The sequence below is a fragment of the Staurois parvus genome, unplaced genomic scaffold, assembly GCF_062004578.1.
Source record: "Staurois parvus isolate SC_StPar_1 unplaced genomic scaffold, SC_StPar_1.0 ptg000290l, whole genome shotgun sequence".
Taxonomy (NCBI): Eukaryota; Metazoa; Chordata; class Amphibia; order Anura; family Ranidae; genus Staurois; species Staurois parvus.
In genome coordinates, this window is record NW_028318086.1 from 1,230,940 (window position 1) to 1,257,658 (window position 26,719).

General features: G+C 46.9%; 1 protein-coding gene across 2 annotated transcripts in view; it reads right to left on the reverse strand.

The window, feature by feature from the left end:
* The window catches only part of MGLL (monoglyceride lipase), a 117,364-nt gene that overhangs the window by 70,315 nt on the left and 20,330 nt on the right, over positions 1–26,719 (reverse strand). For both annotated transcript variants that reach the window (XM_089682454.1, XM_089682455.1), the window contains exon 3: positions 12,629–12,735. In XM_089682454.1, coding sequence (XP_089538580.1) covers positions 12,629–12,735 — 107 coding nt within the window. The remainder of the gene's footprint in view (positions 1–12,628; positions 12,736–26,719) is intronic.

Sequence of the window (26,719 nt, forward strand, 5' to 3'; positions counted from 1 at the left end):
ATAACACTCCCTTCCTTCCCCTTCCCCCAGGCTGACATGGCTGCTTTCTGCTGTGCCTCCTGTGCTCCTTCGTCCAGAGTGGGGCGCTCTAATACAGGAGGTGCGATACTTGTCATATGAACGGGGGAAAACAGAGGAAAAAAGCCTTAAAAAAAAGAAAACTAATGCAGCCACCACATCCAATGACTGATAAGCTGCAATATATTAAATTTTTGGTTTGGGGTTTAATACTGCCTTAACGATCGGTAACGGTGTCGGTGTCATTTCCCTCTGGCACTGTGAGCCCATAATACTCTATCCATCACCTTTCATCTTCTGCCCCCCCCCCCCCCCCCCCAGCTCAGCTCTCTTATATTTACTTTCACATCACCATGCGGTCTTTTCTTCCATCTTCATAACATGGCCAAGCCATCTAGGATCCGGAAACCTTGTACCACGATTATATTTGAAAGCTGGCTCGTGTCGCCTTCCTCCCCTCTGTTCCGGGGCTGCAGCCGACTCTTCAGCAGCGTTCTGCGGCCATACTGACCACTGATCCTGGGCACTTTCCATTCTTCATTCTATAAATAATTCATTTTGGTGACTATCCTGATTTTGAGTCCTCCTAACCACACACTATATTTGAGCCCTGAAGAAGGGAGAAGGTTTTGCGCCTTAAAATGCGTTGGATGTTGGGAGTTTCAAATGCACTGGTGCCCAACCTGTGGCCTGAGGGCGCATGCAGCTCTCTGGTGTGTGTGGCCAACCCTCGGGACCCCTACAGACATTAATCAGTGTTCCCCTATTGCCCTGTTATAGCAGGGATCTCTAGCAGTCATCCAATAGGACCCTGATCACCAATATAGGGGTCAATTCGACCCTGACCATCCATGTAGAAGTAATTTCTACCCTGACCACCAATGTAAGGTGTCATTTCTACCCAGAACACCAACGTAAGGGGTCATTCCTACCCTGACTACCAATGTAAGGGGTCATTTCTACCCAGAACACCAACGTAAGGGGTCATTTCTACCCTGACCACCAATGTAAGGGGGCATTTCTACTCAGAACACCAATGTAAGGGGTCATTTCTACCCTGACCACCAATGTAAGGGGGCATTTCTACCCAGAACACAATGTAAGAGGTCATTTCTACCCAGAACACCAACGTAAGGGGTCATTTCTACCCTGACCACCAATGTAAGGGGGCATTTCTACCCAGAACACCAATGTAAGAGGTCATTTCTACCCAGAACACCAATATAAGGGGTGATTTCTACCCTGACCACCAATGTAAGGGGGCATTTCTACCCTGACCACCAATGTAAGGGATCATTTCTACCCAGAACACCAATGTAAGGGGTCATTTCTACCCTATCCACCAATGTAGAGATCACTTTTACACTGATCGCCAATGTAGAGGTCACTTCTACACTGACCACCAATGTAGAGGTCACTTCTACACTGACCGCCAATGTAGAGGTCACTTCTACACTGACCACCAATGTAGAGGTCACTTCTACACTGACCACCAATGTAGAGGTCACTTCTACACTGACCACCAATGTAGAGGTCACTTCTGCACTGACCACCAATGTAGAGGTCACTTCTACTCTGACCACCAATGTAAGAGGTAATTTCTACCCTGACCACCAATGTAAGGGGTCATTTCTACACTAACCACCAATGTAAGGGGTCACTTTTACACTGCGTCAATGTAGAGGTCATGTTCACACTGACCACCAATACAGAGGTCACTTCTACACTGACCACCAATGTAGAGGTCACTTCTACACTGACCGCCAATGTAGAGGTCATGTTCACACTGACCACCAATGTAAAGGTCACTTCTACTCTGACTACCAATGTAGAGGTCACTTCTACTCTGACTACCAATGTAGAGGTCACTTCTACTCTGACTACCAATGTAGAGGTCACTTCTACTCTGACCACCAATGTAGAGGTCACTTCTACTCTGACCACCAATGTAGAGGTCACTTCTACTCTGACCACCAATGTAGAGGTCATGTTTACACTGACCACCAATGTAGAGGTCACTTCTACTCTGACCACCAATGTAGAGGTCACTTCTACTCTGACCACCAATGTAGAGGTCACTTCTACTCTGACCACCAATGTAGAGGTCATGTTTACACTGACCACCAATGTAGAGGTCACTTCTACTCTGACCACCAATGTAGAGGTCACTTTTACTCTGACCACCAATGTAAGAGGTCATTTCTACCCTAAACACCAATGTAAGGGGTCACTTCTACACTGACCGTCAACGTAGAGGTCATGTTCACACTGACCACCAATGTAGAGGTCACTTCTACTCTGACTACCAATGTAGAGGTCACTTCTACTCTGACTACCAATGTAGAGGTCACTTCTACACTGACCGCCAATATAAGGGGTCGCTTTTTCACCAACCACCAGCGTAAGGGGTCGCTCTAACACTCACACTGACCACCAATGTAAGTTCTCACTAAGCTGATTCTTGGGAAAAATACAGATTGTCTAAATACATTTTTAAAGTGTATTCCTCCTGGAATCTCGGTGTACTTTGTGTATTTCTTCCAGATCTGTGCAGGAATCCAGTGTGAGACTTTCCCTCTGTGCAGGAGCTTCCTGCAATAAAGACCACTCACTGCTGCTCTCTCCTCGTGGCCGGTCTTGTCCCCTCCCCCTACTGTAGCTTTCTGCAGGCAGCCTGTACTAGGTGGAGCCTGCTGGGTCCCTCCCACAGCTCTGCTCTCTGCACAGACAATGTACAGCACAGTGATGATGTCACTGCTCCTTTTACAAGGTCATATCTGGGTTTGCAAAGGCATTTGCTGCTCACAAAGTGGATTTAGCCACTTGAAGAATATGTTTCAATGAACGTTTTGTGCTTCAAGTCTATCATCCATGCGTCTAGTACTCAGGACTGCACATAGAATACAGTACATGGTTTTCTGAAGAGTACTGCAAACCAGAACGTTACATTTCTGTGACAAAATCATCGATCCCTCATCTTCACCGAGTAATAACATCGCTCTCCAGCAGCCACTCTCGGTCTTATTTCCTGGGACACTCTGTTCTCTTCATTAATCATGAAGCCCAGGTAGATGAACGATTTCACTCTTTCATATCTCTTCTCTCCGCAGCACTTATCCTTCATGGCTTTCTTTTTTTTCCTCTGTCATAATCATGTTCTTAGCCATCACTGAGCTCAACCCCTCGTTTTTTGATTCATTCACTAGTGCTCTCCTCTTTACATTTACAAAATCCCTATTACCGCTATATCCTGGACTGAGAATTCAGAACCAATCACGTAAGTCCCAGTGCCTGTGCATTTTTTTTTGGCCGTGTTCACAAATGTTTGACACAGATCAGCCCCTGCTGTAGCCTCTCATCTTGTGATTTGTTACAAAGTTACAATACCGTAGATCAGGGGTAGGCAACCTGCGGCTCTCCAGCTGTTGCAGGACTACAAGTTCCACCATGCCTCTGCAAGTCATAGCTGTAACTGTCAATTTTGCAATGTCTCATGGGAAATTTAGTTCCACAACAGCTAGAGAACCGCAGGTTGCCTACCCCTGGCCTAGATTGAGAGAGAATAAATTCAGTTCCTCTAATCTCTCCTCATAGCTGAGCTCCTGCATGCCTCTTATCACTTTGGTTGCCCTTCTCTGTACTTTCTCCAGTTCCCCAATGTTCTTTTTGTGAATTGGTGCCCAAAACTGAACTGCATATTCCAGATGAGGTATTACTAGGGACCAGGGGCGGACTGACCATTTGGAAACTCGGGCACTGCCTGAGGGCCCAGGGTCAGTAGGGGGCCCCATGAGATGCCCCTGGTACCTTTTTCATAGGCTCTTTTGAGTTTGGGCAAGGACACAGGGGCCTCATGATCCCCTATTGCCCGGGGGCCCCATGAGTTGTCAGTCCGCCCCTGGTAGGGACTGTACACCCCTTGAGGGTTAGGGACTGATGTGAATGTACAATATATATGTAAAGCGTTGCGTAAACTGATGGCGCTATATAAGTACCTGAAATAAAAAATAAAAATAAATAAATGTTGCAGTCTGATCACTCTGGGAGAGGAAATGCTTCCTCCTGACTACAGCAGATTCCGTTTGCAATCACATCCTAGGCGAAGTCACTGGACCAGAACTCAAAGAACTTTTATTTGAAGGGCCAGTTCACACCAGAACGTAGTGCGGGAAACCTGTGTTCTGCGTGCGTTTCCTTTGCTGTGTTCATAACGCGATCCATTACGCTCCCCAATCCGCAGATCTGATTCATCCTGCAGGGATCGTCTGCATGCAACCAATACGGGGTGACACCGGACCCACTCCACAAAAAGGTAAGTTGTAGAGAAAGCCGATGATCCCCGCAGGATGGATAAGATCTGCAGATTCTGGAGCATAATGGATCGGAGTCCGATTTCGACAAGTACCCGCTCCCACTTCTGTGATCGACTAGGCGATCAGAAGCAGAAGTCGTCCTTCCTCCCTCCCCATAGTCTTCTGGGACACGTGACAGGTCACTGAAGACTACGGGGCCATTCACAAGAAGCAGAACTACTTGTAGGCACCCGGCTGTGAAGCTGCAAGCATTACGCACGATCGGAAACGCAGAGATGTGAACGGGGCCATAACGATGCATTACGCACGATCCGAAACGCAGAGATGTGAACGGGGCCATAACGATGCATTACGCACGATCCAAAAACGCAGAGATGTGAACGGGGCCATAACAATGCATTACGCACGATCGGAAACGCAGAGATGTGAACGGGGCCATAACGATGCATTACGCACGATCGGAAACGCAGAGATGTGAACGGGGCCATAACGATGCATTGCGCACGATCGGAAACGCGGAGATGTGAACGGGGCCATAATGATGCATTGCGCACGATCCGAAACGCAGAGATGTGAACGGGGCCATAACGATGCATTACGCACGATCTGAAACGCAGAGATGTGAACGGGGCCATAACGATGCATTACGCACGATCTGAAACGCAGAGATGTGAACGGGGCCATAACGATGCATTACGCACGATCAGAAACGCAGAGATGTGAACGGGGCCATAACAATGCATTACGCACGATCGGAAACGCAGAGATGTGAACGGGGCCATAACGATGCATTACGCACGATCGGAAACGCAGAGATGTGAACGGGGCCATAATAATGCATTACGCACGATCGGAAACGCAGAGATGTGAACGGGGCCATAACGATACATTACGCACGATCGGAAACGCAGAGATGTGAACGGGGCCATAACGATGCATTACGCACGATCAGAAACGCAGAGATGTGAACGGGGCCATAATAATGCATTACGCACGATCGGAAACGCAGAGATGTGAACGGGGCCATAACGATACATTACGCACGATCCGAAATGCAGAGATGTGAACGGGGCCATAACGATACATTACGCACGATCCGAAACGCAGAGATGTGAACGGGGCCATAACGATGCATTACACACGATCGGAAACGCAGAGATGTGAACGGGGCCATAACGATGCATTATGATTTGCTCAAGTGTATAGGCTGCCCTATGAGCGTTAACGCATGAAAAAATGCGCGTTCCTGCTATGTGCAGATGTGAATGGGGCCTTAATGAATCCAGAGCTGCATTGATTTGTGTCTTTTCTATCTGCCTGGAGTTCAGCTTTTTGGTCCAGACAGGACTAGACTGAATCTGTCCTCCTTCCAGTACAGGCAGTTTGGTGCGTCTATCTCTGGCACGGTCCTGGGATCTCTGATGGGCTTGCCAAGCTGTGTCAGATTAGTAAATACAAAATCGGGTGCCAGCGCGCGCTCCCTCCTTGTTGGACGGTGAGAAGTGGGTATCCGTATTAATATCTCATTCCCGCATGTGTATGTCAAGAACACAGCTTGTTCAATGCGTTGGCTGGAAGACAGGCACCAGCGACGGCCAGTGCCAGGATACCCGGTTCATGGAGCCTGGCACCATCTGTTGCAGAATTTCTTTGCTTCCAACACACCATTCACAATTCTGGGTCTGTTACCCTTGCCAAACATTTCATTAAATGCTTAAGTGTTTATGCGCCTTGCCAAATGTCCCTAATTTGTACATTTAAAAAAATGATAGTGTGTTTAAAAAGTGGACCTTTCATTGACTGTACAATTCTAATAAATACATTTCTGTCACATTATAGAGCATCATTCGAAAAAGCTCCACCTTTTATCATTAAAAAGCTGCTCCAGTCATTGACTTTTGCCTAGGCGGGGACGATGTCAGCAGTAAGCGACAGGCTGGAAGAATCCATGTTTCCCATTATATGTTTACACAGCTATGATGCTATACTAGTAATGGCAGTAATCAGCGACTTACAGCGGGACTGTGATAGTGTGGTGGGCAATCTGGCACTTACAGACCCTCACTGGGGGTATACTAACTGACAAAGACATAATTAGTGACAGTAATACAGTGATCAGATATAATACTGTACACTGACACCGTAGTAATGACACTGGCTGGGAAGGGGTTAACATCTAGGGGCAGTCAAAAGGTTAACAGCGATCAGATATAATAATGACACTGGCTGGGAAGGGGTTAACATCTAGGGGCAATCAAGGGGTTAACAGTGATCAGATATAATAATGACACTGGCTGGGAAGGGGTTAACATCAAGGGGCAATCAAGGGGTTAACAGTGATCAGATATAATAATGACACTGGCTGGGAAGGGGTTAAGATTTAGCGGCAATCAAGGGGTTAACAGCGATCAGATATAATACTGTACACTGACACTGTAGTAATGACACTGGCTGGGAAGGGGTTAACATCTAGGGGCAGTCAAAGGGTTAACAGTGATGAGATATAATACTGTATCCCCCTAGTATGTATGATGCATGCATACTCCAAGTGCAGAACCTTCCATTTATCACCATCAAACCTCATTGGCCACATAGTTGCCCAATTAAACAATTCATACAACGTTTTTTCTTTTTTCTAATAAGAATGTACGACAGTTCTGCCCACATAGCACGACTTTGATGCGATTTTACACTCTCTGGAAATCAAGTAGCATGAAAGTCGCATCAAAGCCACACCACATGAACAGAACGGTCAATACTGTGCACTGACACCGAAGTAATGACACTGGATGGGAAGGGGTTAACATCTAGGGGCAGTCAAGGGGTTAACAGCTATCAGATATAATACAGCGATCAGATATAATACTGTACACTGACACCATAGTCATGACACTGGCTGGGAAGGGGTTAACATCTAGCGGCAATCAAAGGGTTAACAGCGATCAGATATAATACAGCAATCATATATAATAATGACACTGGCTGGGAAGGGGTTAACATCTAGGGGCAGTCAAGGGGTTGACAGTGATGAGATATAATACTGTGCATTGACACCGTAGTAATGACACTGGCTGGGAAGGGGTTAACATTTAGGAGCAATCAAGGGGTTAACAGCGATCAGATAGAATAATGACACTGGCTGGGAAGGGGTTAAGATTTAGATGCAATCAAGAGGTTAACAGCGATCAGATATAATACTGTGCACTGACACCGTAGTATTAGACACTGGATGGGAAGGGGTTAACATCTAGGGGCAATCAAGGGGTTACCTGTGATGAGATATAATAATGACACTGGCTGGGAAGGGGTTAACATCAAGGGGCAATCAAGGGGTTAACAGTGATCAGATATAATAATGACACTGGCTGGGAAGGGGTTAACATCAAGGGGCAATCAAGGGGTTAACAGTGATCAGATATAATAATGACACTGGCTGGGAAGGGGTTAAGATTTAGCGGCAATCAAGGGGTTAACAGCGATCAGATATAATACTGTACACTGACACTGTAGTAATGACACTGGCTGGGAAGGGGTTAACATCTAGGGGCAGTCAAAGGGTTAACAGTGATGAGATATAATACTGTATCCCCCTAGTATGTATGATGCATGCATACTCCAAGTGCAGAACCTTCCATTTATCACCATCAAACCTCATTGGCCACATAGTTGCCCAATTAAACAATTCATACAACGTTTTTTCTTTTTTCTAATAAGAATGTACGACAGTTCTGCCCACATAGCACGACTTTGATGCGATTTTACACTCTCTGGAAATCAAGTAGCATGAAAGTCGCATCAAAGCCACACCACATGAACAGAACGGTCATACTTTCCTATTAGAAAGAAAAAAAGGAGCTTCAAAGTCTCACCAATCCAAAAATCGCACCAATCCAAAGTCTCATCCAATTTGCACCCATTCACATCAAAGTCAATACTTTCCTATTGGCAAAAAAAAAACAAAACCACCCCACGAAACGTATCAAAAATCTGTTTTGAAAAATGCAAAACGCGCTGGAAGATGCATGAATGGCAATGCAGAGGTGTGAACCTAACCTACAGAAGAGGCTGCTCGGGATAGAATGGAAATGTATGCAGGACATTATAGGGCGCTGCCATTTCCTTTCATCTCTTAAGGTCCCTTGTTCCTGAATAATATTCTTTTTAAAAATCCTTCTTCCACCCGCGTCTCTGCACTGACTTCAGACACAGGAGAGGGCGGAATGTTGAAAGGCTGTTTCTGGAGCCCTGTCACCATGACACAGTTTTGCAGAGAAGGACAATGATGAATTATGCAGAGGAGAGCTCAACAAACAGGTCTGGAGAGACTGTAATGGGTCCAGGATTACATTAACTACCGCAAACAAAAGAACAAGCAATCATTGTGATTGGGTAAGCTGCAGGTAGATGGAGGATGACATTGTACCGGAGACGTGGGGAACCTGCCCTCTGCTTCCATGGAGGACATGCCATTCCCCGAGTATTAATCCCGAAAGCAATTTATTTATGATATTGCAGCTTACCAATTCTTAGATGTGATGGCTGCATTAGTTTTCTTTTTTGGTTTATTTTCATCTGCTGATTATGGTGTGGGGTTGTTTTTCATGGGTTGGGCTTGGCCCCCTAGTTCCAGTGAAGGGAACTCTTAAGGCGACATTTTGGACTTTGTGGGAAGAGTTTGGGGATGGCCCCTTCCTGTTCCAACATGACTGCCCACCAGTGCACAAAGCAAGGTCCATAAAGACATGGAGGAGCCAGTTTGGGGTGGAGGAACTTGACTGTCCTGCACAGAGTCCTGACCTCCACCCCACAGAACACCTTTGGGATGAATTAGAGCGGAGACTGTGAGCCAGGCCTCCTCCCCCGACATCAGTGCCTGACCTGACAAATGGGCTTCTGGAAGAATGGTCCAACCCTCCCATAGACACCCTCCTAAACCTTGTGGACGTCCTTCCCAGAAGAGTTGAAGCTGTTATAGCTGCAAAGGGCGGGGCCAACTCAATATTGAACCCTACGGACTAAGACTGGGGGGCCATTAAAGTTCATGTGCGTGAAAAGGGCGGGGCCAACTCAATATTGAACCCTACGGACTAAGACTGGGATGCCATTAAAGTTCATGTGCATAGAAAGGGCGGGGCCAACTCAATATTGAACCCTACGGACTAAGACGGGGATGCCATTAAAGTTCATGTGCATAGAAAGGGCGGGGCCAACTCAATATTGAACCCTACGGACTAAGACTGGGATGCCATTAAAGTTCATGTGCATGGCAAGGGCGGGGCCAACTCAATATTGAACCCTACGGACTAAGACTAAGCTCATGTGAGTGTAAAGGCCGGCAGCCCAGTACATTTGGCAATATAGTGTATGAAGAAAGCCCTCTGGAGAGGGACAACTGAAACTTAGCTACCTACACTGCTCTGGTTGTCACTGGGACAGGAAGTGAAAGGAATTCTACCCAATGGGAACGCGGCAGCTATAAAACCCTGACAATCCATCCAAAACAAAAACAAAAAAAAGTTTTAAAAAGTGTTTTTTTTGAGGTCTGAAACCCTCAAATCCAATCCTACTTTTAGATTGCAGATGTTCTTCCAGACAACTAATTATAGCAGGAGGAGCACTATGTAACGTATTCCTCTTGGACATGACAAAGGCTAGAACAGGCTGACTCAAACTTCCCCCCAAGGTTACTGGCAGGACAAGGTCTTCAGATGGAAGAAAATACTAACTTTAGAGATCCTCGGCTGCACCACCCTGCTAGGAGATGGTGACTCGGATTTCCTGTTTAACTTTCAATTTTATAGATCTGAAACCACCTCTGTGTCATCCCGATATAGAATCACCACAAACACAATACGTCATTTCCTCTCCATAGATCGTCAGACGCCTCTCCTAAGACACACCGCCCTGAGGAGCTTTACTAATATCGGTTAATGGAGCAATATCATCTTATGATGCGACAAATATGAGGTCCCCATAGACATAAGATGGCAGTTGACCGATTCTGCCATTTTCAGCCATCCTGGTAAACCGATCATGGTGGCCTAAATATTGTACCGGTATTATGGCATGATTGGTATTATTATTTCCAGCTGTTCCTTGCTCCTCTAAGGGCATTAACATGTACTCTAAGTTGAACTCAATATGCATGTTAAAGGGACAGATAGCCAATAGAAAAGCCTCAGGATTATAATGGAGGAGGAAGCAGTGCTTGATCAGTAATCTGTATATAAAGTGACAGTGTGTTTCCTGATAATGGAGAAGGAAGCAGTGTTGGATCAGTAAGTTGTATATAAAGTGACAGCGTGTGTCATGGAGTGGAGGAAGCAGTGCTGCACCTGTAAACTGTAAGTAAAATGTCAGTGTGTGCCTTGTCAGACAGTGGAGGAGGAAGCAGTGCTGGATCAGTAATTTGTATATAAGTGACAGTGTGTGCTTTGTCAGACAGTGGAAAAGGAAGCAGTAACGCATCAGTAATTTATATATAAGGTGACAATGTGTGTCTTGTCAGACAGTAGAGGAGGAAGCAGTGCTGGATCAGTAATTTGTATATAAGGTGACAGTGAGTGCCTTGTCAGATAGTGGAGGAGGAAGCAGTGCTGGATCAGTAATTTGTATATAAGGTGACAGTGAGTGCCTTGTCAGATAGTGGAGGAGGAAGCAGTAATGGATCAGTAATTTGTACATAAGGCGACAGTGTGTGCCTTGTCAGACAGTGGAGGAGGAAGCAGTGCTGGATCAGTCATTTGTATATGAGGTGACAGTGTGTGCCTTGTCAGATGATGGAGGAGGAAGCAGTAATGGATCAGTAAGCTGTATGTAAGGTGACAGTGTGTGCCTTGTCAGATAGTGGAGGAGGAAGCAGTGCTGGATCAGTAATTTGTATAAAAGGTGACAGTGTGTGCCTTGTCGGACAGTGGAGGAGGAAGCAGTGCTGGATCAGTCATTTGTACATAAGGTGACAGTGTGTGCCTTGTTAGATAATGGAGTAGGAAGCAGTGCTGGATCAGTCATTTGTATATGTGGTGACAGTGTGTGCCTTGTTAGATAATGGAGTAGGAAGCAGTGCTGGATCAGTCATTTGTATATGTGGTGACAGTGTGTGCCTTGTCAGATAATGAAGGAGGAAGCAGTAACGCATCAGTAATTTGTATATAAGGTGACAGTGTGTGCCTTGTCAGATAATGGAAGAGGAAGCAGTAATGGATCAGTAATTTGTATATAAGGTGACAGTGTGTGCCTTGTCAGATAATGGAGGAGGAAGCAGTAATGGATCAGTAATTTGTATATAAGGTGACAGTGTGTGCCTTGTCAGATAATGGAGGAGGAAGCAGTAATGGATCAGTAATTTGTATATAAGTTGACAGTGTGTGCCTTGTCAGATAATGGAGGAGGAAGCAGTAATGGATCAGTAATTTGTATATAAGGTGACAGTGTGTGCCTTGTCAGATAATGAAGGAGGAAGCAGTGCTGGATCAGTCATTTGTATATGAGGTGACAGTGTGTGCCTTGTCAGACAGTGGAGGAGGAAGCAGTAATGGATCAGTCATTTGTATATAAGGTGACAGTGTGTGCCTTGTCAGATAATGGAGGAGGAAGCAGTAATGGATCAGTCATTTGTATATAAGGTGACAGTGTGTGCCTTGTCGGACAGTGGAGGAGGAAGCAGTAATGGATCAATAATTTGTATATAAGGTGACAGCGTTTGACAGAAATATGAACAATTCCATTAGCTGGATTTCACAAATCGCTTTTTTGCCTTGAAATCAGTCACAAGGAGGAATCCAGTAAAGCCGCCCTGCACCTGCACACAATTGTTTCCAGATCCGATTTTTATCGTCTCCTCTGACCCTGAGATTCGGGCTGTGAACACAGCGAGGCGCCATCCTGTTCTGAACCCCGCGGTCACATCTTTTCTAGGTACGGTCATACGACTAGTGGGAGGGGCTTATTTCTAAAGTCCCTTAGGAAGCAGATTAGACGAAGTATCTTTGACAAAGCCGAGCAATAAGCACAGCTGCCGCCAATTTATCTTCATTGATTAGGAGGAAGCGGCTCCAGGCAACATACCCGCCGCACGAGACGCAGGTTGGAACGAACATTTTCCTGCCAACAAAATTGCATAGTAACATAAATCTGACAGCCTTCCACTTGGCAACATAAAGCTAAGTCCAGACACCACCGGAGGACTGCGATCGCTTTCTCATTGGCTGGAAGGCTAATCGGGAACATTTGGTGAGATTAACCACTTGGCTGCCAGTTAGGTCAGTGACTGCCCGCTCCGGGCTCCGGGGACTCACCGTGGTCGTGGGAAAACACGAGGAAATTCAAGCTGGTCAGTAGCTGCGCCAGGTCATCGTATCGGCCGCAGTGCTCTCCGGCGCCGTGGACCACGAACATCAGAGCCCTGAAACAAGAACAACGATCGGTTATTGGATGTTTACCTAATCAATAAATGACTGTAAATAAATAAATCAACAAATAGATGCAGTTTGTGGATATACAGTATATCCTCAGGAATGCCTATACTTCGATCCCTGGCATCCAACAAACTTTCACTGCCATGACCACCAAAGCGGGAGGGTGGAGGGGTGTTTGGTGGTTAACTTTCACTGCCATGATCACCGGGGGTGGAGTTAATAATACTGACACAATGCTGGGGGTATTATTGTGTTCACTGACACCAATGCTGGGGGTTATTATTGCACTCTCTGGCACCATTTTTGGGGGTTATTCATGCATACACTGACAGCAGTGGAGGGGGTTATTATTGAACTCACTGACTCCAATGTTGGGGGTTATTCTTGCTTCCATTAACTTCACTGCTTGGGGGTTATTATTGTGTCCACTGACACCAAGGCTGAGGGTTATTATTGCACTCTCTGGCACCATTTTTGGGGGTTATTGTTGCATCCACTGACACCAATGGAGGGGGTTATTATTGCACATCTCTGGCACCATTGTTGGGGGTTATTCATGCATCCACTGACTCCAATGCTGGGGGGTGTTATTGCACTCTCTGGCACCATTGTTGGGGGTTATTGTTACATCCACTGACACCAATCCTGGGGGTTATTATTGCATATCTCTGGCACCAATGCTGGGGGTTATTATTGCACTCACTGGCACCAATGCTGGGGGTTATTATTGCACTCACTAACACCAATGCTGGATGTTAGTATTGCACTCACTGGCACCCAGGGGCGGACTGACAACTCATGGGGCCCCTGTGTCCTTGCCCAAACTCAAAAAAGCCTATGAAAAAGGTACCAGGGGCATCTTATGGGGCCCCCTACTGACCCCGGACCCTCGGGCAGTGCCCAAATTTCCAAATGGTCAGTCCGTTCCTGCTGGCACCAATGCTGGGGGTTATTATTGCACTCACTGGCACCAATGCTGGGGGTTATTATTGCACACACTGTCACCAATGCTGGGGGTTATTATTGCACTCACTGACACCAATGCTGGGGTTTTTTATTGCACTCACTGACACCAATGCTGGGGGTTATTATTGTACACACTGGCACCAATGCTGGGGGTTATTATTGCACCCACTGACACCAATGCTGGATGTTATTATTGCACTCACTGGCACCCAGGGGCAGACTGACAACTCATGGGGCCCCCAGGCAATAGGGGATCATGGGGCCCCTGTGTCCTTGCCCAAACTCGAAAAAGCCTATGAAAAAGGTACCAGGGGCATCTCATGGGGCCCCCTACTGACCCCGGGTCCTCGGGCAGTGCCCGAATTTCCAAATGGTCAGTCCGTCCCTGCTGGCACCAATGCTGGGGGTTATTATTGCGCTCACTGGCACCAATGCTGGGGGTTATTATTGCGCTCACTGGCACCAATGCTGGGGGTTATTATTGCACTCACTGGCACCAATGTTGGGGGATATTATTGCACACACTGGCACCAATGTTGGGGGATATTATTGCACACACTGGCACCAATGCTGGGGGTTATTATTGCACTCACTGGCACCAATGCTGGGGGTTATTATTGCATCCACTGACACCAATGTTGGGGGTTATTATTGCATCCACTGACACCAATGCTGGAGATAAACATGCTCTAACCTTTTCAGTGTGCATTGCGATGCACTGCAAAAAAAATCAGCATGACTAAAATCTGTGGGCTATATCGTGGCCCTCTGGAGGTATCAGGGGCCACCACCGGTACAGAACGCCCTTCACCGATCATATACATGTATATACATTAATCCACCTCTACATTATTTATAACTCGGAGACGGAAGGGAGGGCGGATCGAGGAGCGGAACGATTATCCGCCGACAAGAACAGGAATTTCTCCAACCTCCTGGGCGCCAGAATATCTGATGGGCTCCCGGCGATAACATCTTTCATGCGGTCGCAGTCAATGTTTCCTTTCCAGCGCTATATACGTCGATGTGACCCCCGGAGCACAGAGCAGGAAAATTCCTCCCCGCTAGACGCAGATGTCCCCTCTGATGTCGGCAGAGATACACACGCTCCTATTTTCCAGTGGAAAAATAAATAACAATCGGTCTGATGTCCCTTCCGCTGTTGTTTTTGCCTCTCCGGCGCTCGGCGCTCGCACACGAAGGGAACGACGCACATTCATCAACAGCAGATGTTTAGCGATTAACCTTTTCCATGGCCGCCGCTCGCTGGGAACCTGTGAATTTTATATTAAACGTTCTGCTCTTTTGGGGGTTTATAGCAGATTCCGGTCTGCTCAGCAATCTCCACATCCACTCATCATTAAACCCTCCCTGAAATATAGTTTTTGAATTTCCCAGAAAACAAACCTTAAAGCTGTGGTGCAGCCCCCAACATCATCGAAAGGGCCACACATAAAATTCCGTGAATACTTGGTGTCAGAGACAGCAGACACACAACAGCGTATAGTCAAAGAGTATGGACATGATACAGGGGACGGTCAGAGACTGCATACAGCATAAAAGAGAAGGCCAGAGACTGCAGACATGGTGCAAGAGATGGTAAGAGACTGAGGACATGGTGCAAGAGATGGTAAGAGACTGAGGACATGGTGCAAGAGATGGCCAGAGACTGCGGACATGGTGCAAGAGATGGTCGGAGACTGCGGACATGGTGCAAGAGATGGTCGGAGACTGCGGTAATGGTGCAAGAGATGGCAAGAGACTGCAGACATGGTGCAAGAGATAGTCGGAGACTGCGGTAATGGTGCAAGAGATGGTAAGAGACTGCGGACATTGTGCAAGAGATGGCCAGAGACTGCGGACATTGTGCAAGAGATGGCCAGAGACTGCGGACATGGTGCAAGAGATGGCCAGAGACTGCGGACATGGTGCAAGAGATGGCCAGAGACTGCGGACATGGTGCAAGAGATGATCAGAGACTGCAGGAATGATACAAGAGATGATCAGAGCCTGCAGACATAATACAAGAGTTGGTCAAAGACTGCAGACATGATACAGGAGATGGTCAGAGACTGCAGGCATGATACAAGAGATGATCGGAGACTGCAGACATGATACAAGAGATGATCGGAGACTGCAGACATGATACAAGAGGTGGTCAGAGACTGCGGACATGATACAGGAGATGGTCAGAGACTGCGGACATAATACAGGAGATGGTCAGAGATTGCGGACATGATACAATAGAATGGTCAGAGACTGCAGACATGATACAGGAGATGGTCAGAGACTGCAGACATGATACAATAGATGGTCAGAGACTGCAGGTATGATACAAGAGATGACTGGAGACTGCAGATATTACACAAGAGATGATCTGAGACTGCAGACATGATACAAGAGATGATCTGGGACTGCAGACATGATACAGGAGATGGTCAGAGACTGCAGACATGATACAGGAGATGGTCAGAGACTGCGGACATGATACAGGAGATGGTCAGAGACTGCGGACATGACACAGGAGATGGTCAGAGACTGCAGGCAAGATACAAGAGATGATCTGAGACTGCGGACATGATACAAGAAATGATCTGAGACTGCAGACATGATACAAGAGATGGTTAGAGACTGCAGACATGATACAAGAAATGATCTGAGACTGCAGACATGATACAAGAGATGGTCAGAGACTGCAGACATGATACAGGAGATGGTCAGAGACTGCGGACAAAATACAGGAGATGGTCAAAGACTGCAGACATGATACAAAAAAATGGTCAGAGACTGGGGATATGATAGAGGTGATGGTCAGAGACTGCAGACATAACACAGGAGAAGGTCAGAGACTGCAGACATGATACAGGAGATAGTCAGAGACTGCAGACATGATACAGGAGATGGTCAGAGACTGCGGACATGATACAGGAGATGGTCAGAGACTGCGGACAAAATACAGGAGATGGTCAGAGACTGCAGACATGATACAAAAAAATGGTCAGAGACTGGGGATATGATAGAGGTGATGGTCAGAGACTGCAGACATAACACAGGAGAAGGTCAGAGACTGCAGACATGATACAGGAGATAGTCAGAGACTGCAGACATGATACAGGGGATGGTCAGAGACTGTGGACATGATACAGGAGATGGTCAGAGACTGCGGACAAAATACAGGAGATGGTCAGAGACTGCAGACATGATACAAAAAAATGGTCAGAGACTGGGAATATGATAGAGGTGATGGTCAGAGACTGCAGATATAATACAGGAGAAGGTCAAAGACTGCAGACATGATACAGGAGATGGTCAGAGACTGCGGATATGATACAGGAGATGGTCAGAGACTGCGGACATGCTGCAGGAGATTTTTAGAGACGGTGAACATGCTATAGGAATTGTTGGAGACTGAGGACAGTCATAGACTCTAAACATATTACATGAGACTGTTAGAGATCACTGCTATAACAGGGCAATAGGGAAACACAGGGAACCCGATGGTCTTTAAAAGCCTTTCTGGGCAAAATCTGAAAACCGCAATTTCAGTACAGTCTCTATCACAGGCACATTTCTTCTGTTTTATCTTTTTTCTCATCAGAAAAACACCTGCCAATGTCCAGGAAATCCAGCGAGCTCCTAGCTACCTGTGCTCTGTGCTGTACTTATCAGCCCCACGGCTGGCAGAGAGCTGTGGATTCATATTTTTCCATTCTGATGTCACAAACAGCTGCGCAAATGGCCACTCAAGGCCAATTATACAGCAATAAAGGCAAGCGATGCGCACACACAATTCCGTCACTGTTTACGCCTAACCACAGTCCGAGCTCTTAGAGTGAACCTGTACCTGGACTATACACCTAAGGCAGTTGCCTTTGTACCAGGCAGAAAAAGCTTTAAAACAAGCCGTCACTGACCTCAGTAGCTGCATGTACTGTGAAGTACTTCATTATTAAAAAGCCTTAAGAATAGCAACAAAGATCCCATTCACACTTCTGTGCTGTGGGACATGTAGTATAGTTAGGCACACAGTCAACCCTTCGATTTCCCCAGATGTTAACCCCTTCCTGCTCAGTGTCCCGCATTTCTCTGTGCGGGTGGTGCGGCTGCATGGATTTTCGTGCGGATCCGCAGCAGCACCACCCACACAGATGTGAACCTAACCTAAGTACCTATAATAACTACATTTGAAGGGGGGAAAGGATTTGTGCTCGGAGAGGAAATATGAGGAGTAGAGAATTTGTGCTAGGAGGGGGAATTCTTTTGGGAGAGGGATTTTTGCTGGGGGCATATGGGGAGAGAAAAGATCTGAGATAGAGGGATGGGGGGGCGGCACAGATTTGTGCTGGGAAGGGGGATTTCAATAGGGGGCGGATTTGTACTGGGAGGAGGGGGAATTTATACTTAGGAGGTAAGCATACAGATTAGTGCTCAATTTTTTTAGGAGAGGGATTTTTGCTGGGGGCATATGGGGAGAGAGAGGATCTGAACTGGGGGGTGGCACAGATTTTTGCTGGGAAGGGGGGATTTCAATAGGGGGTGGATTTGTACTGGGAGGAGGGGGATTTATACTTAGGAGGTAAGCATGCAGATTAGTGCTCATTTTTTTGGGGAGAGGGATTTGTGCTGGGGGCATATGGGGAGAGAGAGGATCTAAAATAAGTGGATGGGGAGGGGGGCGGCAAAGATTTTTGCTGGGAAGGGTGTTTTTCAATAGGGGGTGGATTTGTACTGGGAGGAGGGGGAATTCATACTTAGGAGAGGTATTTGTGCTAGGGGCATATGGGGAGAGAGAGGATCTGAAATGGGGGGGTGGCACAGATTTTTGCTGGGATGTCAATAGGGGGCATATTTGTACTGGGAGAAGGAGGAATTTTGCTTAGAAGGTAAGCATGCAGATTAGTGCTCAACTTTTTTGGGAGATGGATTTTTGCTGGGGGCATATGGGGAGAGAAAGGATCTGAGATAGGGGGATGGGGGGGGGGGGAGGTGGCAAAGATTTGTGCTGGGAAAGGGGGATTTCAATAAGGGGCGGATTTGTACTGGGAGGAGGGGGATTTTACTTAGGAGGTAAGCATGCAGATTAGTGCTCAATTTTTTTGGGAGAGGGATTTTTGCTGGGGGCATATGGGGAGAAAGAGAATCTGAGATAGAGGGATGGGGGGGCTGCGGCAAAGATTTTTAATTATACTTAGGAGGTAAGCATGCAGATTAGTGCTCACGTTTTTGGGAGAGGGATTTTTGCTGGGGGCATATGGGGAGAGCGAGGATCTAAGATAAGTGGATGGGGAGGGGGGGGGCGGCAAAGATTTTTGCTGGAAAGGGTGTTTTTCAATAGGGAGTGGATTTGTACTGGGGGGGGGGGGGATTTTGCTTAGGGGGTAAGCATGGAGATTAGTGCTCAAGTTTTTTGGGAGAGGGATTTTTACTGGGGGCATATGGGGAGAGCGAGGATCTAAGATAAGTGGATGGGGAGGGGGGGCGGTAAAGATTTTTGCTGGGAAGGGTGTTTTTCAATAGGGGGTGGATTTGTACTGGGAGGAGGGGGAATTTTTTACTTAGGAGAGGGATTTGTGCTAGGGGCATATGGGGAGAGAGAGGATCTAAGATAAGTGGATGGGGAGGGGGGGGGGCGGCAAAGATTTTTGCTGGGAGGGGTGTTTTTCAATAGGGGGTGGATTTGTACTGGGAGGAGGGGAATTCATACTTAGGAGGTAAACATGCAGATTAGTGCTCAATTTTTATTATTATTTTTTTGGGGGGGATTTTTGCTGACTCATAATGCTCATGCATCTTGGGGGGGTGCAATTTGGCATGTTCCCCCTGGGCTCTAGATGACCTTGTCCCAGCACTGCTTGTATGTGTATGTGGTATAGGGACCTTAGATTGTAAGCTCTTGGGGCCAGTGACTGATGTGAATTGGTATGTAAAGCATTGTGTAAATTTGTGGTGCTATACAAATATCCGTTATAAACAAAGAACGTGCGTGACTCCATCCCTTGCATTATTGCCATGCGGTTGACCACAGCTGTTTGTGACATCAGAAAGGGAAATAGGGACGTGTGGTTCTCCTCCAGCCGTGGAATGCAGGAGCCGTCACATGACAGGTAACTATTGAAGGTCGCACAGCAGTCTCTGCTAAGCTGCAAATCACAAAGACGGGTCTCTAATCTGACGGCTCCACAATGCAATTTAAACATCCATATTGATTTATCCAGCAGCCGGTGAACTACAACGAAGCCACGTGCTGCATCCGCCTGCCATGCAAGGCTTAACCTCTTCACTGCCGGGTTCCTGGACCAACCAGACCCCATAAACAACTCAATGAACAAGATAGTCGAAAATACTGTAAAATTTCTCGCAGAACCTGAAAAACCCCGATAAGTCGGGCAATGTTTAATGGTGTTGGATCGGCTGTTTGATCAATTTTTCTGACAGCTTTAGATGGTATATAACATGGTTCTCCAAACTTTCTAAACAAAGGGCCAGTTTACTGTTCTTCAGACTTTGGGGGGGGGGGGGCAAATGTGGCCATTGGGAGTAGTAAACGTCCCAACGTCAGTGGGAAGAGACAATGCCCCATCTTTGGTGACAGTGGGAGGGATAGTGCCCCATTTTTGGTGTCAGTGGGAAGAATTTCAACCCATATTTTGCGTCAGCGGGAGGAACTTTGCCCCATCGTTGGTGTTATTGGGAGGAATTGAGGCCCATCATTGGTGTCATTGAGAGGAATTGTGGCCCATAGTTGGTGTTATTGAGAGGAATTGTGCCCCATCGTTGGAGTTATTGAGAGGAATTGCGGCCCATCGTTGGTGTTATTGAGAGGAATTGTGGCCCATTGTTGGTATCATTGGTAGGAATTGTGGCCCATAGTTGGTGTCTTTGAGAGGAATTGTGGCCCATCGTTGGTGTCATTGGGAGGAATTGTGGCCCATCGTTATGTCATTGGGAGGAATTGTGGCCCATAGTTGGTGTTATTGAGAGGAATTGTGGCCCATCGTTGGTGTCATTGGGAGGAATTGTGGCCCATCGTCGGTGTTATTGAGAGGAATTGTGGCAAATCGTTGGTGTCATTGGGAGGAATTGTGGTCCATCATTGGTGTCATTGGGAGGACTTGTGGCCCATTGTTGGTGTCATTGGGAGGACTTGTGGCCCATCGTTGGTGTCATTGGGAGGAATTGTGGCCCATCGTTGGTGTCATTGGGAGGAATTGTGGCCCATAGTTGATGTCATTGAGAGGAATTGTGGCCCATCGTTGGTGTCATTGAGAGGAATTGTGGCCCATCGTTGATGTCATTGAGAGGAATTGTGGCCCATCGTTGGTGTCATTGGGAGGAATTGTGGCTCATCGTTGGTGTCATTGAGAGGAATTGTGGCCCATCGTTGGTATCATTGGGAGGAAATGTGGCCCATCATTGGTGTCTTTGAAAGGAATTGTGGCCGATCGTTGGTGTCATTGGGAGGAATTGTGGCCCATCGTTGGTGTCATTGGGAGGAATTGTGGCCCATAGTTGGTGTTATTGAGAGGAATTGTAGCCCATCGTTGGTGTTATTGAGAGAAATTGTGGCCCATCGTTGGTGTTATTGAGAGGAAATGTGGCCCATCGTTGGTGTTATTGAGAGAACTTGTGGCCCATCATTGGTGTCATTGGAAGGAATTGTGCCCCTTAGTTTGGTGTCAGTGAGGGGAATTATGCCTCAATGTTGGTATCAGTGGATGAAATAGTGCCCCAAGGGCTGGATAAAAGCAAACAAAGGGACGCACCCGGCCCCTGGGCCGCAGTTTGGAGACCACTATTATATAATATCTTGTTTAGGGATGAAAAGTAACAAACGAGTCCCAGAACATATCTCAGCATTAACGACACCCTGTCAGTCTATAAAAAAAAGTCTTCTGCAATAGAAGAGGAATTGTACTCATCTCCCTGGTGGCCCCTATCTTCTACTGTCCCTCCTCTCCAGCGTTGGAGCCTCCATAAGCTTCTTCAGAATTCAACACTTCTAGGGCTGTAGAAGCCTGAGCCCCCCATTGTGCAACAGGGCTTTGACCTTTAGGACACTGCTATGTCCTGTCTGGATGCAGGGGTTGGAGGAAGGAACCACATCATGTACCGGGGGGGGCCACAGGCATCCGACACTCCCAGAAGTGTCAAATGCCTAAGGGTCGTGCTGCAATGCTGCACTGGAGGGGTGATAAGGGACACGGGTGAATATAATAGGAAGAGAATTTTAGAAACGCTTTTTTTTAGGATCTCTTGCTGCCCACATAACTCATACGCGTGGCAGAAAGAGGGCGGGTTTCAATGCTCACTGCAGCTGTCAGGAATGGACTCAGCACTGGTGGTGGGACTCATCTGCCGTGTGGGCTGCAGTACCAGGGCTGACCAGTGGGTGCTCTCAGCAGCCAGAAGTTCACTCCTGCAGTCAGCCATCAGCTGAAGCTGATTGCAGGAGGTGTATTTAAGCAGGACCAGGCCTGTGATCAGTGCCTTGGTGTATGTTTCCCATGAGCCCCTGTACCTGGTATCCTGTGTTCCTGCCTAGTTGCTGACCCTGCTTTGATCCTGACCTCTGCTGACTGTCTCCTGTTGAACCCCTGGCTTGCCTGACCATCCTTCTGCCTGATCCTCTGTACCGTGCTGCCCGTGAGTTACTGAACCCGGCTTGTGACCCTGACTATTCTCTGCCTGCTCCTCCGGTACCTCACTGCCCGCACGTTGCTGACCTGGCCTGCCTGACTACGCCTGACGCTACCCAGACGATCCATCCATCCCGCACGGATCCAGTCACTACTGTCCAAACCTGCCAGCACCTTCACATCAGGCTTTCCCCCGGTACATACCCTCGGCGGACCCCTCTACCACAGTTGGGTGCACTCAGGGGCCGCGACCTGGTCTCAGTCCTGCGCCAAGTCCATCCCCACCATCAGGGGCTCTGGTGAAAAGGCAGACTGGGGCTTAGACTCCGCTCCCTTAGGAATCCTGTTCTGTGGGTCACTAGAGATCCTGCCGGGCGGTGCCTGACAGTGCCTTATGGCCCGCCTGACCATTTCACCTCTCCAGCCCTGACTACGCCTGTGTTCCTGAAGCCTGCTACTCCCCTGTGTCAGTCCACACAGTCCTCCAGAGAGAAGGAGAAATGATTGCTTTTACATCCTTTATGGGTGTAAAAGCAATCAGTGTAAAAAAAAAAAAATCTTCATCACCCCCCACAAGTTGTACAGTGTCACTATAGTGACATTGTACTGCTACGGTGACAGTATGTTTAGAAAAAAAACATAAATAATAATATAAAAAAATAAAATGAAAATGTAAAAAAATTTGAAAAATTATAATTATTGGTTATAAACTAATTTGGGTTATTTTTTTTTTTTTTACTAAAAAGATAACAGAATAAATTTTGGCCAAGATTTATGAAGAAAGATTATTTATTTGCAAAATTTTGTAAGAAAAAAATGCTTTTTTAAAACATTTTGGGGCTTTTTTATTTATATATATATAAAAAAAATCCCAGTGGTGAATAAATACCACCAAAATAAAGTTTTATCTGTCTCAAAAAAATGCTAAAAAATTCATATGGGTACAGTGTTGCATGACCGCGCAATTGTCATTCAAAGTGTGACAGCGCTGAAAGCCGAAAATTGGCCTGGACAGGAAGGGGGTGAAAGTGTCTGGACCAGGGGCGGACTGACCATTCGAGCACTCGGTCACTGCCCGAGGGCCCGGGGTCAGTAGGGGGCCCCATGAGATGCCCCTGGTACCTTTCATTGGCTTTTTCATAGGCTTTTTTAGGTGTGGGTGAGGACACAGGGGCCCCATGATCCCCTATTGCCTGGGGGCCCCATGAGTTGTCAGTCCGCTCCTGGTCTGGACTTGAAGTGGTTAATTGGTTCCTTTTGCTGCTTCTCTCTCTCCCAGTCTGAGCTCTGCTGTGTAGAGACTTCAAGTCAAATTCAAGGAACGTGCAATGTTTGCATTTTTACAAAAATGACATTAGCGACAATGACACAGGCTGCCCTATGAGCGTTAACACATGAAAAAATGCGAGTTCCTGCTATGCGCAGATGTGAATGGGGCCTTAATGAATCCAGAGCTGCATTCATTTGTGTCTTTTATATCTGCCTGGAGTTCAGCTTACAGCCGTGTTTCTCCTATCAGTTCCACGGGGACACCGTCAGCTGGGGTTACGTCCTCCCGCGGGGACGCGGTGCGATGCTGACGCTCACCTCGGATGATTTCATCCTGTGTTTTTATAAAATTGCTTACTGAAAAGAGAACAAGTTGTGGAAGCTATCATTCTGCAAGGCTGGGGGAAAAAAAAAGCTGTGTCTTTTGTGGGCTCCGTAACTAGCAGACCGGATGGGGGGGGGTCACACACTGGCCACAGGTAGCCGTGAAATGATATTCGATTCCCGCGACGGCTCCGTCCACTTCATCTGACTGCAAGCGTCTGCTTTGCTGAATTTCTATTAGCAGGCTGAGGGCTTTGGAGTGACCTTGACAGCCATCTGCAGCCTTGGAGGGCTCAACCTGCAGCCAGGCTTAGCAGAATTGACTCCAGTTAGGATAATTATCAGATAACTCCGCCTTAAACTACACAGCTGGAAAACCAGGAATGCAACTCCCCGTGTCACCTCCTGGATAGGGGTTTTCTTGGCTCTCCATTCATGTGCCTTAAAGACCTGTCTGCACGTCCAGCCCCCAGTGCCTGAATCATGTTAGAGCAGGAAGCCAGGAGGCGAATATACTCCTTAAAACAAAAACAGCTGGAGCCTAAGGCCCAATGTACACGGGACACTTCTGAACGACGGAAACTGACTGCTGGAAACCGCGGGTTAAAAAAAGCCTGTTTAGCCGCGTTTGCATAACACGTTTATGTGCGTTTAGAAGCGTTTTTTAAAGATAAGCACAGGAGAACCTCCCAAATGCCCAGAATGCACTGAAAAGTGGTCAATTATTAACTATCTCAGACTGTTTCAGAGAAATACAGAGAGTAGAAGCAGAGACAGCAGGATGTGTTGAGATTATCTTAGGTGGGAGTTGCTCATTAACATTTCTTTTGTTTCCAAAGGTGGGAAAGGTGTCTGGTGGAGAAGTCATTAAGGTCACCTGGCAGGGGGTCTTCATGAGGAATTTGAGGTGTGAATGGTCATTAACATATCTTTTGTTTCCAAGGGTGGAAGAGGTCTGAGGTGTGAATAGTCATTAACATATCTTTTGTTTCCAAGGGTGGGAGAGGTCTGAGGTGTGAATGGTCATTAACATATCTTTTGTTTACAAGGGTGGGAGAGGTCTGAGGTGTGAATGGTCATTAACATATCTTTTGTTTCCAAGGGTGGGAGAGGTCTGAGGTGTGAATTGGTCATTAACATATCTTTTGTTTCCAAGGGTGGGAGAGGTCTGAGGTGTGAATGGGCATTAACATATCTTTTTGTTTCCAAGGGTGGGAAAGGTGTCTGGTGGAGTCATTAAGGCCACCTGGCAGGGGGTCTTCATGAGGAATTTGAGGTGTGAATGGTTATTAACATATCTTTTGTTTCCAAGGGTGGGAGAGGTCTGAGGTGTGAATGGTCATTAACATATCTTTTGTTTCCAAGGGTGGGAGAGGTCTTAGGTGTGAATTGGTTATTACAATGTGTGACAAGCTTGGTAGGAACATCCTGTGTTCAGTGTTTTGTCCATCTGAGTACCTTGAAAACAGTTTACATGCATTTTTCATGATGAAAAAAGGCTCTGGACAGCATTGGGAACTGGAAGAGTTAAAAAAAATTTGCAAATGCTTATAAACGCGATTTGCCGCATTTAGCCGCGTTTACAAGCGCTTTGCGTTTGAAACGCTGATAAAATCGACTGCTGAACGCAAGTTTTCTGCATTCAAAAAATGACTGTAAACTCAAATGACTGTAAACCACGAGGTGTTCATGGACACATAGGAAAACATTAGGGAGAGTTCAGGAGCTGCTAAAAAAAAAAAATCGCTGAACAGCTCCTGAACGTGAGTTTTTCAGCCGCAGTGTACATGAGCCCTAACTGTTGAGGGTTTTTTTTTAGTTATGATCAATGGATCTGGTTCCCCTCCCAAAAAAACTCATTTGGCCCCCAGATTGGACTGAGTGGCCCCTACACTCCATACTAATTTTTCCACCCCAATGGTGAATTAAAAAGACCTTGGATGGTGTCTTCATTTTTCTTGTGGTATTAGGCCCCTTTCACACTAGCGGTCCGATTGGGTCCGTCTGTCAGTTTTTCAGGTGGACCCGATAGGACCATCCATAAATTAAAAAGACACAATGCATTCCAGAAAAAAAATCAGAATTCAGCTGGTCACACACCTCAATGAGCTGACCCCATCCATGGCTTCCCACGCACAGTTCACAGATAATATATCAGATGACAAGGTCAGTCACCTCGGCTATCAGGGCCATGATGGCGGAATGCGGCGTGGTTGGCGCAGGTGGCTCAGTAATTGTACCGAAGGGTCACGGATTCAGGTTACCCTGACCGGCACTCAAATGACCTCATGGAAAAATGACCGACCTCTGGCACAGTGACCGCACTAAACACGCTTTGCTGGATTCCATTTGCCTTCCAGGTTAGACTGATGGAACAGATGCCACTGAGATCCACCAATGTACAGTATATGGTGTCAGTATTCTGTATGGTGGGTGTAGAGGATCTGATGTCTGCTCTGCACCATCCACAGGAAGGTATTCTTGGGGAAATATTAGCATGCAGGGCTGCCATTACAAATCATGGGGCCCCATACAGGCGTTACCATGCTTTTTCCTGCAATGTGTGTTACATGCGTTGGTGCAAAGTAGTGCCATTCATTTTGAAGGGCATCACATCATTCTGTACTGCACCCAGCACACCCTGCGATGGACCTGCCAAAAAATATTTCAGCCACCATCCTTTAGCAGAGAAAGGCACGTTACTGTGCTGCAATGCACATCTGCCGCAAGATGCCTTGGAGTGCCATGCAGAATGAACGACACTGAATTGCACCAA